General features: G+C 37.7%; 1 protein-coding gene across 4 annotated transcripts in view; it reads left to right on the forward strand.

Moving 5' to 3' along the window:
* SESTD1 (SEC14 and spectrin domain containing 1) overlaps nt 1-20,404 on the forward strand; it is a 152,950-nt gene that overhangs the window by 72,208 nt on the left and 60,338 nt on the right. For all 4 annotated transcript variants that reach the window (XM_024978543.2, NM_001191250.2, XM_024978540.2 and 1 more), the window contains one exon: nt 3,780-3,893. In XM_024978543.2, coding sequence (XP_024834311.1) covers nt 3,780-3,893 — 114 coding nt within the window. The remainder of the gene's footprint in view (nt 1-3,779; nt 3,894-20,404) is intronic.

Genomic DNA, 20,404 nt, shown 5'->3' on the forward strand with positions numbered 1-20,404 from the left:
GCAAATGCATTTCATTTATTGGACTGTGCCCAAGCTTCTAAGCAGTGACTTTGTTCTGAAATGCACAGATCAGTGTTGAATTGTTCAGATTTGATCTTCATAGGTTTTGCTTGAGTAGTAAAATAAATTTCAGCCCTATTCTAAAGATAAGTAAATTACCAAAAATAATATGTCATGTTTAAGTAACTTAAGCATTGAAGCCAGTGAGTTTCACAATGTGAGGGCAGAGGCTATGAGACTCATCTGGGCGCTCTTGCACGCTGTAGTATTTGCATTATCCCACCTCAAGGAGGGAATAGGACTGGGTAAGTCTAAGCTGAGAATTCTGATAGGTTTCTCCCTTTGTTTCCCTCTTTCCTCTAAGAATCATCAGGGTTCGTGATAGTCGTATCTGTTTCTAATCTAGAAGAAATGTACTCAACTGTAGCTGTGTCCTTGGGGACTTCAGCAGCTCACAGACAAGCATTTCATAAACAGCTGTGGCTACAGAATCCCTGGTCTGGGTGGGTCCTAGTCTTCTGCTTATACTTCCTAGTGTTCCTCACAGAATGTTTCTGTAATCCCTTGCATGTAGTAGGTTCCTAGTAGTTATTTGTTGATTTATTATGAGAGTATTGAGGATATTGAGAAAAATACAACAATTGAGTGAGTGAAAGGGGACAGATTGCTCTCATGTACCTGGGTTTCCTTAAGAAGGGCTTATGTAGAAAGTTAAAGTTAAGTGAGTTAAAGAGATTATCTAATTTAAAATAAAGTGAAAAGGGCATTCCTGGCTGATTTAGTGATAGCTCAAAAATTAAGTGAATACAGTAAAAGGAACTGATGGCAGGGTAGTTTGGGGAAGGTATGTTGGCTGTTACATGGCGGGTGAACATTCAATTAAGTATCAGTGATATTAAAAGAAAGATCAAGAATTTTAAATGACCTGGCAAATAATTAGTAACTACTTTAGGGTTCTGTGGAAAGGAATATAATTTAAAATTTTAAATGACAACTAGGGAGAATGATTGTTAATGGATTATTTTTTGTTTAAGATAAAGAATTCTTAGAATCTCAAAGAATGGGTACTCATAATTTTAGTTTTAGTGCTTAGTATGGTTCAGGTGCTATGTACTAAGCTTGTTATATAAATGACCTCGTTTAATTTCATCCTCCCAAACTTGGGAAACAAGTTCTGTTATCTTCAAAAGTCTTCAATGATTTTAAATAACTTAACCTATGTTCTTGTGGTGAACATGGGAGAAAATCACAGTTGGAACCTGGAGCAGCCTAAGCCCCTTTAAAAGTGTATATTTAGCACTGGGATGTGTCTGAGGTGGTTCCCAAATTTTCTGCCCAGTACCTTATTCTTGATTGGTTGGCCTACCCTTCATCATTAGACTCCCTCCTTTGGATTGGAAAGGACATAGGCTCCATTGGGTCAGTTTTTAAGGGAACGCAGATTGGTGTCCCATTAGTAACTCTTTCTGTTAAATATATTCCCAGTGCTTTTAAATTCTAAACCCTGGAGACAAACTCTTCTCTGTACAAATTGTTAGAAACCCATTAATTACAACATTGGGTTCTTCCATTCAACTGTTTCACCAGTGAGCTGTTTGGGACTTGCTGTATGAACTGGACTTTGATCAGTGGCAGTTTTGAAGAACAATCAATGGATGATTTAATCCCCTCTTGTGATTTCTATTCTGATAGGTGTTTTAACAACTTTTGGATTTTGTTAATAGTTACCTTTTCAGAAATTGCGATGGCTTGTTGTTTACTCCTCGTCAAATAGTTTCTGCATACAAAGTTATGTTGCTTTTATTTCAGAAGTTGCTGGAACCAGCTGTTTGGGAGCCCAGAGCTCTGCCTGTACAATATTCTCTGACATGACTGGCTTGTTTTCTTTTGTTCCTAACAGCTTTAATACTCAGTGATTTTGAATATTTGATTTCCATAGTCATTATATAAATAAACCTCATTTTACTCTAAATTTCCCACCCCCTCTGATACAAGTTTTGATAGCACTGAGGGTTTTTTTTAACTTTATTCATAACCCAGTCATTGCAGGGGCACTAGATTTGTGGCATGTCCAGTGAGATATTTAAATTGAAAGGTTTTCTGTTTTCCCCTGATCAATACTAATAATACTTATTATCATATAGCATTATTATTATTCAGTAGTGTTATGGTCTAGAACAGTGGTTGACCCCTAGAGCTTGTAAACAGAGTTTTGTTTACATATTGTTTATGGCATCTTTCACACTATGTGGACAGAATAAAAATAGTTGCAACAGAGACTGTATAGGCTTAAAAACCTAAAATATTTTTTATCTGGACCTAGAGAAAGAATTTACTGACCCCCGGTCTAGAATGTTTGGAATGTTATGGTAAAACTTGAGAGTCAGACCGACCTGGTTTTTGTTCTAGTACTATTCCTTCAAACTCTGTTCCTTTAGACAAGTTCCTTTAGTTCTCTCAAGCTTAGTTTATGCTTCTGTAACATTGGAAGGATGAGATCCACTTGTTAATGTGAATTCATTTATTCAACAGAGACTCATGGAGTATCTTCTATATGCCAGGCACTGTCATAGGCCCTGGAGATACAGGAGTGCCATGATAGATGAGGTACCTGACCTTGGGAAGCCTATGTTCTGTCTGAGGAGTCAGACTATAAGCAATTAGGCAAATTACTAAGTAATGTAACATCATATACTGATAAATGCTATTTAGAAAAATAAATTGGTGAAAGGAGACTGAGTCAAATGTTGCTGCTTTATATAGGATGGTCAGAGCAAGTCTCTAAAGAGGAGGGACTATTTGAGTAGAATCCTAAATAAACTGAGAAAGTGCTTCTAGGTATAGGGCAAAGAGCATTCCAGGCAGAGGAAACATCAAGGGCGTAGTCTTGAGCTGGGAACAGATTTGTCACATTCCAGGAGCAGCAAAAAGGTCAGCGTGGCTGTGGTAGAGGAGTGAGCTAAGACGGGAGAGGTGTGTGATGAGGTCTGAGGTCATGGGGCCTTGAGCTGGGCGGGCTTCTTGGCTTTGCTAAGGGGTTTGAATTTTATTCTGAGTATGAAAAAATGCAAAAGTGGGAGGCCTGCTAAGAGGGTTTCAAAAAGCTGATTTGTTTGGGGATATTAGCAATGTAGGTGGTAGAAATGGGTAAGTTTAATTAAGATATATTTTAAAAATAGACTCTATGGGACTTGCTGATAAGATATATATGGAATATATATTAGCTCAGTAAATGTTAATTTCCATTCTTTAGGTGATGATGTGAATAACTGTATCTAGCAAATGTGAAATTGTATTTGTGGAGGTTTAGCTTTGTCCTCTTCTTCAAGTTAATAATCATGTAGAATCTTGGCTTCTTTGTATAATGGTATAAGAAGCTTATTTGTTAGAAAATTGATTTACATTATTGGAAGAAATTCTCTAAGATGATTGTGTTAGAAAAAATTTTTTTCATATCATAGAAAAGCCAAATTTAATAATTTCTCAACTAAAAATTATCTTGCAGTTTAAATATATTCCTATTAGAGATTCAGTAAAACACAAAAATAATTCACATGTGCTGTCTTTAAACATTGTTTTCTGAATCAGATTCTTCCAAATATTTATTTATTGCCATGTATGTTTTGCGGTTTGCAGCATTTCTTGTATTTTATCTCTTTAATTATTTTCCAGAGGTCTCTTACTTACTCTGGTCAATCATGAATACCTAATAATTTACAACTTCAGTAAATTACTAACTTTACATGTATAATTTTTTCTTTTTTTTTTGTATTTTATAGAATGTTGTTCCAGCTGAAGTGTCCCTGGTTTGTGTAGTGAAGCCAGATGAATTCTGGGATAAGAAAGTAACACATTTTTGTTTTTGGAAAGAAAAGGATAGACTTGGCTTTGAGGTAAATATACTCTATGAAAAAGCAGAAGGGTGCTGTGTCTTTAAAAACAGCATTTTGCTGGTATTATTTTGTTTGTTCAGCATTGGATACTTTGCAGTGCTTACACAACGCTCAGCCTAAGTAATGATTAATATTTAGTCAGCATTCTTGTTGAATGAATTATTCTTTGTTAAGGCCACAAATGCTTTCTTGTTTTCATTTTTATTAATCTTTGTGAATTCTTTTGAATAAGTAGAACCTTTCCATTAAAAACGTTTTTGGGGGACTTTCTTGTTGTTTCAGTGGTTAAGACTTTGTGCTCCTTGATCCCTGGTTGGGGAACTGAGATCCCATAGGCTGTGCAACATGGCAAATATATATATATAACATCACCAAGAAGACATTTAGCTAATACTAGGAAATCCTAGGGAGAAGGCAGTGGCACCCCACTCCAGTACTCTTGCCTGGAAAATCCCATGGGCAGAGGAGCCTGGTAGGCTGCAGTCCATGGAGTCACTGAGTCGGACACGACTGAGTGACTTCACTTTCACTTTTCACTTTCATGCCTTGGAGAAAGAAATGGCAACCCACTCCAGTGTTCTTGCCTGGAGAATCCCAGGGACAGAGGAGCCTGCTGGGCTGCCGTCTATGGAGTCGCACAGAGTTGGACACGACTGACGTGACTTAGCAGCAGCAGCAGGAAATCCTAGACATTTAGAAATTGAAGTCAGAGCCTGTTTGGTATGATGTCATAATTATTTCTTAGTATCTGGTTTGGTTTTGATATATTAGAAGTTCTTCATCCTTCCCTGTTTATAGTATGCTCTCCCTCTTACTTTGCTTGTGTGAAACTTCAGTTGACCCATGGACAGCATGGGTTTGAACTGCACAGGTCTGTTTACAAGTGGAGTTTTTTAATAAGTACACGTCAACCCTCCGTATTTTCAGGTTTAACGTGCACAGATAGAGAGGGCCATTCATTGTACTTTGCCGTTTTGTGAAAGGGACTTGAGCACCGCGGATTTTGGTGTCAGTGGAGTGTCCTAGAACCAGTCCCCTGTGGACACTGAGGGAAGGCTTACGTATTATTACTGTGGGTCAGAAAGAAATCTTAAGGTAGAATGCAAATTTAAACAATTCTGTCACATTTTCCTTCCACAGCCTATTAATCCAGCTTGCTAGTTGGAGAGTCCATAGATGTTAACCTTTACGTTAGCTAAAGTGTGGAAGCACTGAAGGGTGCCAAAGCCTAACCCAGCCCTGTAAAATCTGGAGCCTTGCAATGTTTCCGAGAGTCAGGCAATGAAGACACATTGTGGACTTTGCCATACTACAATAGTCATTTTTATTTTCAATAAAATCAATGTATTTTTGGTATGGAGGAAGTCTCCAAGGTGTCTAAGATTTAATAAAGTCTAGTTAAATTTTTTTTTTAAATGAGGTAGCCTGAAATATCTTAAAAATGTGTAACATTTTTCCTGCACTTTAAAGTTAAGTATGAGATTCATCCATTTTAGTGTACAGTTCTGAGAGTTCTGATAAATGCAAACTGGTCTGTAATCACCACAGTCAAGAAATCCAGGGAATATTACGTCAACTCCAAAAATTCTATCATATTCTTTAGTCAACTCCTTCTTCCATCTTTAGTCCCTGACAACCACCGATCTGTTTTATGTTCTGTGTTTTTTGCCTTTTTCAGAATCCCATATAAGGAAAATGACAAAGTCTGTAGCATTTTAAATTTACTTCTTTCACATACATATTTGCATTTGGGATTCATCTGTGTTGTTGGGTGTATTGGTGGTTCCTTTCTTATTGGTAGGTAGTAATCCACTGTGTAGATGTACCACAGTCTGTTTATTCATTCCCTGATTGAAGGACATTTGGGATTGTGTTCAGGTTTTGGTGATTACAAATAGTCACTGTGAATATTGTGTATAGGTCTTGTGTGAAATTTTTTTAAGACCTAAAATATCTAGGAGTGGGATGTTGGATCATATGGTAAGTGTATGTTTATTTACTTTCTAAGAAACTTCCAAACCAGCAGTTTCAAGGTGGCTGTATCATCTTGCATTCCCATAAATTGTGTGAAGTTCCAGTTGCATCTTAGCAGCACTTAGTATTATCAGATTTTGTTTCTAAATTATAGTTACTCTAGTATGTGTCTAGATGTTTATCAGTATTGTTTTACTTTGCATTTCTCTAATGGTTAATGATGTGAGTATATTTTCAAGTACTCGTTAGCCATCCATATACTTTCTTTCATGATGTCTGTTCAACTCTACTCATTTTTTAAAAAGTAATTAAGGCTTTTGAGCATTATGTATGTGTTTTGGATAGAAGTCCTTTGTCAGATATGCCGTATGCAAAAATTGCATCTCAGTTTGTTGTTTGCCTTTTCATTCTCAACAGCATTTTTAGAGAAGATTTTTAATTCTGATGAAATCTGGATTAAAAATTTTTCCTTTTATGAATCAGGTTTTTGATATCATAGCTGAGAGATCTTTGCCTTAGCCAAGATCACGAAGATTTTATGTTTTGTTTTAGATGTTGTATAATTTTAAGTTTTATATTTAGATCTGTGATCTCTTTTGAGTTAATACTTGTGAATTATTGTCTGACATATATTTAATGACTTCACTTATTTTACGTTTGTTAAGATTTGGTTTTGGAGCCAGTAGCTGCTCTCTTTGCTGATTTCCTCACGCGCCTGTATTCTCCATGTCCTGTGCATGTGTATTCTGCCTCTGTGGGTGGTGTGATCTGCAACCGTCAGGATTGTTCATGGTGTTGTTCATGGGCTTTGTAGTGTTCTGTCTGCTTATTCTACCAATTACTAAAAGAGGAATATTACACTCTCCAACTATAATTGTGTGTTTATTTGTCCTGTCATTTCTATTGGTTTTTGCTTTTTGTATTTTGAAGTTCTTACTGAGGTGACTAGTTAAGATTTCATTATTAAATGTCCTTTTTTTAATCCATGATGATACATCTGGTTCTGAGGTACACATTGTCTGATACTACCGATACTACTGAAGCTATCCCAGCTTCTTTTCATTTACATTTACAGTGGTGGTTGTTTTTTTTTTTTTAATAGACTTAGTATAGTTGGGTCTTGTTTTCATATCCAATCTGACAGTCTCTGTCTTTTTAGTGGTTTGTAAGACCATTTATATTTAATTAATTCTTTTTTTTTTTTAATAAGAAAAAAAACTTTATTTGTAGTGTTCACAAGAATTTTAACATAGTAAACCTCAACTCAAACATTGACACACAAACAATAAAAAATATTAAAGAGTATCATCATACATCATTTTGGCAAAACAAGATGGTCCAAGTTCTTGTCACAAAACATTGCATAGTGACATTTTTCCTGTCAAATGACTAACTGGATGAAAATACCACATTTCTTTTGTGTCCTTAAGAATATGTAGGTCATTTATCGATTATTGAGTTTTGAGAAGATTCATCTACAATATATTCCTCTGAAAGCTCATAACCTGACCAATTTTGCCATCATTAACAGAGTCTAAGAGTGCTGCTACCTGCCTCTTTCCATTTATCCTCTGATTCATCTAATAACTTGGAAACATCTTCCTCTATCAATTTCCTTTTATTTGCCACTATGAATGGAAAATGAAAAATTCTAAATTCTCAACTTGTATGAAATCTTGAAGCAAACCATAAAGATAGTCCCTTCAAGTCTTATTTTATTCCTTCTTGAAAATGAAAGCAGTACTTTGGGCACTATGATAGGAAAACTGCAGGATAATATATTTTTTAAAGACAGTGCATCATCTTTTAGGGGATTTCATCATTTTCCATGTTTTGTATAACTTAATTCTTTTTACTTTTTTTTTTTAAATTTTTTATTCCTTTATTTCTCATGTGTTCCCCATCCTGAACCCTCCTCCCTCCCCATACCATCCCTCTGGGTCGTCCCAGTGCACCAGCCCCAAGCATCCAGCATCATGCATTGAACCTGGACTGGCATCTCATTTCATACATGACATTTCACATGTTTCAATGCCATTCTCCCAAATCTTCCCACCCTCTCCCTCTCCCACAGAGTCCATAAGCCTGTTCTATACATCAGTGTCTCTTTTGCTGTCTCGTATACAGGGTTATCGTTACCATCTTTCTAAATTCCATATATATGCGTTAGTATACTGTATTGGTGTTTTTCCTTCTGGCTTACTTCACTCTGTATAATAGGCTCCAGTTTCATCCACCTCATTAGAACTGATTGAAATGTATTCTTTTTAATGGCTGAGTAATACTCCATTGTGTATATGTACCACTGCTTTCTTATCCATTCATCTGCTGATGGACATCTAGGTTGCTTCCATGTCCTGGCTATTATAAACAGTGCTGTGATGAACATTGGGGTACACATGTCTCTTTCCCTTCTGGTTTCCTCAGTGTGTATGCCCAGCAGTGGGATTGCTGGATCATAAGGCAGTTCTATTTCCAGTTTTTTAAGGAATCTCCACACTGTTCTCCATAGTGGCTGTACTAGTTTGCATTCCCACCAACAGTGTAAGAGGGTTCCCTTTTCTCCACACCCTCTCCAGCATTTATTATTTGTAGACTTTTGGATCACAGCCATTCTGACTGGTGTGAAATGGTATCTCATAGTGGTTTTGATTTGCATTTCTCTGATAATGAGTGATGTTGAGCATCTTTTCATGTGTTTGTTAGCCATCTGTATGTCTTCCTTGGAGAAATGTCTATTTAGATCTTTGGCCCATTTTTTGATTGGGTCATTTATTTTTCTGGAGTTGAGCTGTAGGAGTTACTTGTATATTTTTGAGATTAGTTGTTTGTCGGTTGCTTCATTTGCTATTATTTTCTCCCATTCTGAAGGCTGTCTTTTCACCTTGCTAATAGTTTCCTTTGATTTAATTTATTTAATTAATTGATTGATTTAATTGATTTAATTAATTGAATTAATTGATTTAATCCTATATTTAATTAATTCTTAATATGTTTGGATTAAAATCTTCTATCTTGCTGGATTTTATGTAGTTTTTATGCCTTCTTTTGGATTATTTTTATAATTACATTTTATCTTCATTCAGTTCAGTTCAGTTCAATTCAGTCGCTCAGTCGTGTCCGACTCTGCGACCCCATGAATCGCAGCACGCCAGGTCTCCCTGTCCATAACCATCTCCTGGAGTTCACTCAAACTCATGTCCATCGAGTCGGTGATCCCATCCAGCCATCTCATCCTGTGTTGTCCCCTTCTCCTCCTGCCCCCAATCCCTCCCAGCATCAGAGTCTTTTCCAATGAGTCAACTCTTCGCATGAGGTGACCAAGGTACTGGAGTTTCAGCTTCAGCATCATTCCTTCCAAAGAACACCCAGGGCTGATCTCCTTTAGAATGGACTGGTTGGATCTCCTTGCAGTCCAAAGGACTCTCAAGAGTCTTCTCCAACACCACAGTTCAAAAGCATCAATTCTTCAGCGCTCAGCCTTCTTCACAGTCCAACTCTCGCATCCATATGTGACTACTGGGAAAACCATAGCCTTGACTAGACGGACCTTTGTTGGCAAAGTAATGTCTCTGCTTTTTAATATGCTATCTATGTTGGTCATAACTTTTCTTCCGAGGAGTAAGCATCTTTTAATTTCATGGCTGCAGTTACCATCTGCAGTGATTTTGGAGCCCAAAAAATAAAAGTCTGACTCTGTTTCCACTGTTTCCCCATCTGTTTCCCATGAAGTGATGGAACCAGATGCCGTGATCTTTGTTTTCTGAATGTTGAGCTTTAAGCCAACTTTTTTACTCTTCTCTTTCACTTTCATCAAGAGGCTTTTTAGTTCCTCTTCACTTTCTGCCATAAGGATGGTGTTATCTCCTAGGATCCCATTACTTTCTTTATCTGAACCAAGTTCTGGTTCAAATGATCCATACAGTCAAAGGCTTTGGCATAGTCAATAAAGCAGAAATAGATATTTTTCTGGAACTCTTGCTTTTTCGATGATCCAGCGGATGTTGGCAATTTGATCTCTGGTTCCTCTGCCTTTTCTAAAACCGACTTGAACATCTGGAAGTTCACGATTCACGTATTGCTGAAGCCTGGCTTGGAGAATTTTGAGCATTACTTTACTAGCATGTGAGATGAGTGCAATTGTGCGGTAGTTTGAGCATTCTTTGGCATTGCCTTTCTTTGGGATTGGAATGAAAACTGACCTTTTCCAGTCCTGAGGCCACTGCTGAGTTTTCCAAATTTGCTGGCATAATGAGTGTAGCACTTTCACAGCATCATCTTTCAGAATTTGGAATAGCTCAACTGGAATTCCATCATCTCCACTAGCTTTGTTTGTAGTGATGCTTTCTAAGGCCCACTTGACTTCACATTCCAGGATGTCTGGCTCTAGGTCAGTGATCATACCATCATGATTATCTTGGTCCTGAAGATCTTTTATGTACAATTCTTCTGTGTATTCTTGCCACTTCTTCTTAATGTCTTATGCTTCTGTTAGGTCCATACCATTTCTATCCTTTATCGAGCCCATCTTGGCATGAAATGTTCCCTTGGTATCTGTAATTTTCTTGAAGGGATCTCTAGTCTTTCCCATTCTGTTGTTTTCCTCTATTTCTTTGCATTGATCGCTGAGGAAGCTTGTTTATCTCTTCTTACTATTCTTTGGAACTCTGCATTCAGATGCTTATATCATTCCTTTTCTCCTTTGCTTTTCGCTTCTCTTCTTTTCACAGCTATTTGTAAGGTCTCCCCAGACAGCCATTTTGCTTTTTTGCATTTCTTTTCGATGAAGATGGTCTTGATCCCTGTCTCCTGTACAGTGTCACGAACCTCAGTCCATAGTTCATCAGGCACTCTGTCTATCAGATCTAGTCCCTTAAATCAATTTCTCACTTCCACTGTATAATCATAAGGGATTTGATTTAGGTCATACCTGAATGGTCTAGTGGTTTTCCCTACTTTCTTCAATTTAAGTCTGAATTTGGCAATAAGGAACTCATGATCTGAGCCACAGTCAGCTTCCAGTCTTGTTTTTGCTGGCTGTGTAGAGCCTCTCCATCTTTGGCTGGAAAGAATATAATCAGTCTGATTTTGGTGTTGACCATCTGGTGATGTCCAGATGTGTAGAGTCTTCTGTTTTGTTGTTGGAAGAGGGTGTTTGCTATGACCAGTGTGTTCTCTTGGCAAAATTCTATTAGCCTTTGCCCTGCTTCATTCCATATTCCAAGGCCAAATTTGCCTGTTACTCCAGGTGTTTCTTGACTTCCTACTTTTGCATTCCAGTGCTCTATAATGAAAAGGACATCTTTTTTGGGTGTTAGTTCTAAAAGGTCTTGTAGGTCTTCATAGAACCGTTCAACTTCAGCTTCTTCAGTGTCACTGGTTGGGGCATAGACTTGGCTGGTAATTTATCTCTCTTTATTTTTTCCAGTGGTTGCCCTGGGTTTATCATATACATCTTTAATTCATGGAGTCTTATCTTCAAATAATATAGCATTTAACACTGGTAATCCCTTAGTACAGTATCTCTCTAACACTTTCCTCCATTGCTTTCATACATTTTGCTTTCACTAGACTGTAAGCACACAATATACTGCTACTATTTTTGCTATAATCTTTATAACAATTAAAATAAAAAATTAATTTCATATGTCTTCAGTTGTGATATTTCCAGTATTACTCATTTCAGCTTTTTGGCTGGTGTAGTCCTTCTGCCTAAAGAACTTCCTTTAAACATATTAGCATCACAGGTCTGTTGGCTTTGAAGTTTCTTAGATTTTGTTTGCCTAAAAAAAAATGTTTATTTCTGTTTCAGGTCTGAAAATTATTTTCAGTTGGTATAGTTTTTTTTCATTATTTGATTTTTTTTTTCTTTTAGCATGTTAACTAGATCACACCTGCTATAGCATGTCTGTATCATTGCCTTCTCATTTCCTTGGTTTCTGAGAACTCTGCTGTTACTGTATCTTTGGTCTTCTATAGGTTATATACCTTTTTTGTTTTTAATCTCCTTAGCCACCTTTAATTTTTTTGCTTCATTTTTAATTTTCAGCAGTTTTATTTTGTAATGTTTTATTTGGTGTTAATTCTGTTAGTTGTTTGCTGCACTTCTTGGGTCTCTGGTTTGACTTCTGCCATCAGTTTTGGAAAATTTAAGACATTTTCTTTTCAAATATTTCCTTTGCCTCATTTTATTTTCTACTCTTTCTAGAACTCCTATTGCATGTATGTTAGACGATATGAAAATTTCTCACCATTCTAGGTTGGTGTTCTATTTTATTTTTTTCTTTTTGTGTTTCAGTTTGGATATTTTCTGTTGATCTGTTTTCAAGTTCACTGCCTGTTTCCTTAGCTGTGTTGAGTCTGTTGATGAGCCATTGGTAAATGGACTTTATCTCTTTTATCATGTTTTTTGGTTTGTAGTATTTCTTCTGGATTCTTTCTGATGGTCTCTGTCTCTTTGCTGTAATCCCTGTCTGTTTTGCCTGTTGTCTTGCAGATCTTCCATGAGAACTTTAAGCATAAATAAGAGTTATCTTAGTTCCTTAGCTAATAGTTGCAATATCTGGGTCTCTCTTCCTCTAGTTAGATCATTTGGTTTTTGTTCTTGGCAGTTTGTTTTTCCAGTCTTGCTTTTTGTATGTTGCATGTTGGACATCTTGTTTAGGACAGTAAAGATGGAGATAAACCATATTTGTACTTGCACGTGAGCCACTCTTGTTTTTGCTGGGCTCTTGTTGGGACAGGGGAGGGCTTGATTTAGTCTAGACAGGACTTGAACTGGCTTTGGCTTCGGCTGTTGCTCTTCTTTTCCTCAGGGGATGACAGGCTTCAGACTCCTCTAGGGTTGGTGTTTGTTTCACCCTCAGCTGTAGATCTTTCCTTTGTGCCTGTGTCTCACAAAAGGTTTCTCTTTACACGTCCCTCAGCAATAGACTACTTTACTTGTTACTCAGTGTTTGTCAGTGGTTCATTTTTTACTTGTTCTGATTCAGCTTCAGTCTTAGGAACGCTTTGGGACCCAGGGTCTAGAGGGTCTAGGACCCGCTTTCCCAGCTTTAGGAAGACTAGCAGTCTGGGTTCATAATATATCCCTGCCTCCACTAGGATAGGAGAAGGCAATGGCACTCCACTCCAGTACTCTTGCCTGGAAAATCCCATGGACGGAGGAGCCTAGTAGGCTGCAGTCCATGGGGTCGCTTAGGGTTGGACACGACTGAGCGACTTCACTTTCACTTTTCACTTTCATGCATTGGAGATGGAAATGGCAACCCATTCCAGTGTTCTTGCCTGGAGAATCCCAGGGACGGGGGAGCCTGGTGGGCTGCTGTCTATGGGGTTGCACAGAGTCGGACACGACTGATGTGACTTAGCAGCCACTAGGATAGAAGGCCTTTCTTTCCCCTTCTTCCAGCTGCAGTGGGTTTTATTTGTGTTCTAAGGGCTTCCCAGGTGGCTCACTGCTAACGAATCTACCTGCCAAGAAGGAGAGGTGGGTTTGACCCCTGGATTGGAAAGGTCCCCTGAAGAAAGAAATGGCAACCTACTCCGGTATTCTTGCCTGGGAAATCCCACGGACAGAGGAGCCTTGGTGGGCTATGGTCTATGGGGTTGCAGAGAATCTGACACAGTTGAGTGATTAAAAAACAAAACAGCAAAGGTCATCCTGTCTCACTGGCTTCTCTCAGCACCTGAAAGTTCTTGTCCCCTAGGAATGACAGAGTTGAGGAATCTGGGCTGTGCTTCAGCTTCCTGCCTTTCCCTTGGTGGTTGCTGTCCCCTTCCCCCAGTCTTTTTTGTAATTCCTTACCTACCTCCCCACAGTCTTTCTCATGGTCTCTGAGAGGTCTGTGGAGAAGAATCTGCAGGCGCGTTTGAATTCTTCTTGTGTCTTTGTTTCGAACAGGTTCAGTACCTTTATACAAACCACATTCGGCCTTTAGCAATTCACTGGAAAATTTGGCTGAATTCTTAATCTGACTTGTATCATACCTGGTATTTTCCCCAGGTAAGCAAGTGTTCCAGCTCCATTTGTCCTTGAAGGATGGTCTTTACTGGTTTTCCTGTGTACTTAACTCTATGATGTATTTAAAAAATGTCATTTTCCAGATTAATTTGCATTACTTTGTTGTTCTTGTTAGAATTGGAGCAATGCTCTTTCCATCTTTCTACATATCCTAAGCAGAAGACAGATGTTTTGTTTTTCAGTGTTATCTGGCAAACTTTTGTCATGGGTTGATTTTGACTGTGATGTAGACTTAATAGAAACTGTTTGCCAGCACTGTAAGCGAAGGCAGCCCTGGCTGTTGGATTATGTTAGGAAAGGTGTTAGCCTAATTGCTAGATGGAAAACTGCATCCCATGGGGGAGAGTCAAAAGTGTACTGAGGAAAGATAGTAAAAGCTGAATGCATGTAGCCATGGTGAGCGAGGATTTCATTCAGGCAAGGAAGTCTGCCTTTTATGCCAGGGCCATGCCGGAAATGTTATTCTGATGGCCTGCAAAGTGGACGGAGGCCAGTAGTTCAGAAGCTAACACTGTGAACACCAAGTAGGAGCAAAGATCCCTTTCGTGAGGAACTTGTCACATCCTGCTTAAGTGAGGCATCTGCTCAGAAATGGTATGCCTATGGCTAAATACCTTGCATCTTGGAGGGTAAAATGGAAGACAGAGAATTCCTATCTGCCTTGGACTGATATCATAGATAGTTTAGTTTTAACTTAGTTTTAAAACTGTGGTTTTGCAGCTTATTGTATCAGTATATTTCTTTCAGATATTGAAGAGATCCAGCTATTTTTCTAGCTGGATAAGTAAATAAGCACTAGACATTTATTTAAAAGCCTAATGTCCTAATGAGATGAGAGTAATTTCAAATGCTGGGTAATATACCACCGAACATAATCTGCTTTAAGGGGCAATTCAAAACTAGTCATTAAATGATACTTAGAACTACATATCATTATAGATGTTTGTTTGATTAACAGTTACTTTCCTTGATGTTATTTTGGATCATTTGAATTGTCATAATTGAGCTTATATTTTTGTATATATTCTAAATACTTTTAAAAGAATAACTGTTAGAAGTACTGGTATTCCTACAAGCAAAAGTTTATGTTTTACCTTATTGGATTATTCATCACAAAGATTTATTACCAGCTGTCCACAATGTTCATCAAATAAATATCCAGTTGTCATTTTAATGACAGCCTGTTCCCATGATTTCATATTTTCCTGCCTATTATCCTTTCTATTTTTTTTTTCCTCTGGATGGCCTTCCTCTTGTTTAATTTCCTAGTGTTTTTCATCAGCCATTGAATATTCCTCATCTCAGGACATCTCATTGGTCATCTAAATATTTCTTTATATATCCTTCTTGTCTCTGAAATAGATATGTACCTGTTCATTTTCCTTTTTAGCAACTCAGGTATTCCAGTGCTTTCTGACCTTCAGTAGCATTGTACCTGGTACTTTGGTACCTTTTGCTGGGTAGTTGATAGTAGCTATATAGTCTGTCTAATGACAAGGTAAAATTGAAGTAGTGCTGGCATTGATCTTAAATTGTGAAACTAATAATCAAAAGGATCTTATTTTCTCATTCTTTATTGTCATTCATGAAGGTCAAAAAAATTTTTTTTCTTTTTACTGGTAATGTTAACTAGTAAGAGCAGTAATGTTAACCACCAGTAATGTTAACCACCATTCTAAGTTGTTTTCTTGTCTTATTTCTTCTATTACTGCATCTGATCCTTTTCTCTTTTTGAGGCCTTACCAGTGTTGGGCTCCAGGACCAGACTTCCTTCATGATTCTGTCAAGAATACCTCTGGTACCATCACTTCTGACTTCTTTCTAGTTTTTGCAGAAAATTATTTTCTTTAGTGAGAAAAATATTCCCCAGCCAACAGATACAACCAAATACACACATTGAAATAGTATAACAGATAACATACACATGAATCTGTATTAAGCACTCAGAGACACACTTTCATTTTAGATCTTGCACACACATTGTTAGCATGAATAAAAGTTTAAAAGCATCTGAGTGCCTACAGAGTGAAAGGTTCAGTGTTAGATTCTTTGAGAATATTTTATTAGGGAAGGATACATATTTTAGCTATAGATGGAAGAGTGGGAGTAAAGGAGAAATAAATTTTGGGTCTTTCTGTAAATTAGATTCCAGAAAACCTTCATAAATGTTTGATTAAAAACCATATGGTGAATACCTTTTTCCTCAAACTTGTTGAACAATGGTATGTACTAGTTAGTAAAATATTGTGGTTTAGTTGTTTAATTTGTCTTATCTTAACCTCTCTCTACGGAGAAGGCAATGGCACCCCACTCCAGTACTATTGCCTGGAAAATCCCATGGATGGAGGAGCCTGGGAGGCTGCAGTCCATGGGGTCGCTAAGAGTCGGACATGACTGAGTGACTTCACTTTCACTTTTCACTTTCATGCATTGGAGAAGGAAATGGCAACCCACTCCAGTGTTCTTGCCTGGAGAATCCCAGGGGTGGTGGAGCCTGGTGGACTGCCTTCTATGGGGTCGCACTGAGTCAGACATGACTGAAGTGATTTAGCAGCAGCAGCAGCAGCAGCAACCTCTCTCTAACATATGTAAAATAAAGGAAAAAATATTATTTATGTAGGACATTACTATTTTTAAAATGTTATGTTTTTATTTCCTTTGAAAGGACTTGGCAAAAGTTTGAAAAACTTATGTAGGTAGTATTTTTCCCTCCATCTTATGGTTCTTCCATTTTACTCTGGTTCACTTTGGACTTGTTACCAGGTATCAGATTTCCCTGGAGATGTGTCTAAAGTTTAAATTTCTGCTTATTAAAGTGATAACTACTTTAAATATAACCAATAACCCTTTTTGTTAAGATTTTAGTTATATCCATACATAACTGAGATATTCATGGAGATGAATATTTGAGGATAATTAACATTGCTTGTGCGTACACAATTGCTCAGTCATGCCTGCCTCTTTGCAACCCATGGACTGTAGCCCTCCAGGCTCCTCTGTTCATGGGATTCTCCTGGCAGGAATACTGTAGTGGGTTGCCATTTCCTCCTCCAGAGGATCTTAAAAATTAGGATATGATCCCCACCACATCCCTGAATAGATAAGATAAAGCATATGCTAAAGAGTGATTTTCATAAGGCTAAAGTCATGACACCCATGTAACCATAAAATAACCATAAGTGAAACACATCATGCAACTCATTAACTAATGAAGTTATTAGTAATTTGTGAGGTGTGATTCAAAGAGCACTTGAGGAATTTAGGATTTTTATAGACAGATAAGATTGCCAAAGTAGACAATATTAGCTAATGTCCTAATCCATAAATTATAAACTTTGAGATTCTGTTACCCTACTGAACAGAAATTTATACTATTGAAATAGTATGTGTATAACATATAGTATCCACATGAATTTGTACTAAGCACACAGCAACACATTTTCATTTTAGATCTTGCACACATAAATAAAATTATTTTAGCATAAATAAAATTTTTAAAAATCCACCGATCATACATTATTTGCATTTCTCTTGAACAAAATCTAAAATTTACCCCTTGTCCCTACCGAGGTTAGTGCCTATTGATTAGTCCATAGAAAGTCAGTTAAAGTCATGAGTCTAGCTCTGCGTGAACGAATGCCCAAGAATATCTTTTGCCCATTCCCTAAGATTTAGATAGTGTTTCTGATATGTGAAGTACATTTTTAATAGAATTATATTTTGTAAAATTTGAACATTAGTGACATCAGTTCAGTTCAGTCTCTAAGCTGTGTTCGACTCTTTGTGACCCCATGACCCACAGCACTCCAGGCTTCCCTGTCCGTCACCAACTGCGGGAGTCTACCCAAACCTGTGTCCATTGAGTTGGTGATGCCATCCAACCATCTCATCCTCTGTCATCCCCTTCTCCTGCCCTCAATCTTTCCCAGCATCAGGGTCTTTTCCAATGAGTCAGCTCTTCGCATGAGGTGGCCAAAGTATTGGAGTTTCAGCTTCAACATCAGTCCTTCCAGTGAACACCCAAGACTAATCTGCTTTAGGATGGACTGGTTGGATATCCTTGCAGTCCAGGGGACTCTCAAGAGTCTTCCTGAACATTCAAATCATTGCAGAATAATAGAAGCTTACTTTCTGAAATTTGATACTACTGATTTTAGTATCAATCTCTCTTTAAGCTTTGTAATCCTAACCAAGACTAGTGGTTTTTTTTTTTTTAATGTTTTCCCATATTATTTTTCAAATTATTAAATGCTTAAAGGAAGAATTCATTTTTTAAAATTTCCCCTTTTCAAAAATATAAGCAGTTTCCTTTTCATTTAAAGTGTTGCTGTTGTCCAGTTGCTCAGTTGTATATGACTTTGCGACCCCATGAACGGCAGCATGCCAGGCTTCCTTATCTCCCTGAGTTTGTTCAAACTCACACCCATTGAGTTGGTGATGCCATCCAACCATCTCATCCTCTGTCACTCCCTTCTTCTCCTGCCCTCAGTCTTTCCCAGCATCAGGGTCTTCTCCAATGAGTCGGCTCTTTGCATCAGGTGGCCAAAGTATTGGAGCTTGAGCTTTAACATCCATCCTTCCAGTGAATATTCTGGGTTAATTTTCTTTAGGATGACTGGCTTGATCTCTTTTGCTGTCCAAGACCCTCAAGAGTCTTCTTCAGCACCATAGTTCAAAAGCATCAGTTTTGCGGCACTCAGCCTTCTTCATGGCCAACTCTGTACCTGACTACTGGAAAACCATACGGACCTTTGTCGGCAAAGTGACGTCTCTGCTTTGTAATACACTGTCTAGGTTTGTCGTAGCTTTTTTTCCAAGGAGCAATCATCTTTTAATTTCATGGCTGCAGTTACCATACACAGTGATTTTAAAGCCCAAGAAAATAAAGTCTGTCACTGTTTGTATTTTTTTCCATGTTTATTTGCCTTGAAATGATGGGACTAGATGCCATGAACTTAGTTCTAAGCCAGCTTTTTCACTCTTCTCTTTCACCTTTATCAAAGACTCTTTAGTTCCACTTTGCTTTCTGCCATAAGGGTGATGTCATCTGTATATCTGAGGTTATTAATATCTCTTCTGGCAGTCTTGATTCCAGCTTGAGCTTCATCCAGCCCAGAATTTCGCATGATGTACTCTGCATATATGTTAAATAAACAGAGTGACAGTATACAGCTTTGATGTACACCTTTCCCAATAATACACTAGCTTTTTTTTTTCTTTATATCTTTTGATCCCCTTAACACATTTCTTCACACCCCACCCCACCTAGTAGTTCTCTGTACTTATGAGCTTGTTTTTGTTTGCCAACTTTCAAGATTCCCCATATGAGATGCTATTTATCTTTCTCCTTCTGACTTAGCCAGAAGGTAAAGAGGTTTTGGAGAAACTTCCATGCTGTTTTTATTTAGATTTAAAAAAATTTTTTTGTTGGTTTTTGCCATACAGTAAGGCAAATCAGCCATAATTATACATACATTCCCTCCATTTCCTCTCCTCCCCTCCCGCCTTCCCTCCCTCCAAGTCATCATAAAGCTTCAGACTAAGCTCCCTATGCTACACAGCGACTCCTCACTAGCTGTCCATCTTACACCCGATAGTATATGTATATTGATGCCACGTTCTCCATCCGTCCCATTCTCTTCCTCCCCTACTGTGTCCACAAGTCTGTTCTCTGCCTGTGCATCTCCTTTCCTTCCCTGAAAATAGGTTCATCAATATAACTTTTCTAGATTACATATATATGTTAATATAGTGTATTTGTTTTTCTCTTTCTGACTTACTTCACTATGATAACAGGCTCTAAGTTCATCCACCTCACTAGAACTGACTCAGATTCGTTCTTTTTTATAGTTGAGTAATATTTCACTGTATATATGTACCAGATCTTCTTTATCCATTCATCAGTTGATCAACATCTAGGTTGCTTCCATGTCCTGATGACTGTAAACAGCGCAGCTGTGAACATTGGAATACATGTGTCTTCTTTGTTTACGGCTTTCTCAGAGTATACACCCGTAGTGCAGTTGCTGGGTCATATGGCAGGTTTATTCCTCATTTTTGAAGGAATCTCCATACTGTTCTCCATAATGGCTGTATCAGTTTACATTCCCACCAGCAGTGTAGGACTGTTCCCTTTTCTCCACCTCCTCTCCAGCATTTACTGTTTGTAGATTTTTTGATGATGGCCATCTGACTGGTGTGAGGTGATACCTCACTGTTTTGGTTTGCATTTCTCTAATAATTAGTGATGTTGAACACATTTTCATGTGTTTGCTGTCTGCCCATTTTTGAATTGGATGTTTGTTTTTTGCTGTTGAGTTCTGAGTTCTTTATACACTTTTGGATATTAGCACCTTACCAGATACATGATTTCCAAGTACTGTCTTCCATTGAGTTTGTTTGCCTTTTCATTTTGTTGATGGTTCCTTTTGCTGTGCAGAAGCTTTTTAGTATGACGTAGTCCTACTTATTTATTTTTACTTTTATTGCTTTTACTTTTAGTGTAAGATTAAAA

This window comes from Bos taurus, chromosome 2, assembly GCF_002263795.3.
Source record: "Bos taurus isolate L1 Dominette 01449 registration number 42190680 breed Hereford chromosome 2, ARS-UCD2.0, whole genome shotgun sequence".
NCBI classification, from domain to species: Eukaryota; Metazoa; Chordata; class Mammalia; order Artiodactyla; family Bovidae; genus Bos; species Bos taurus.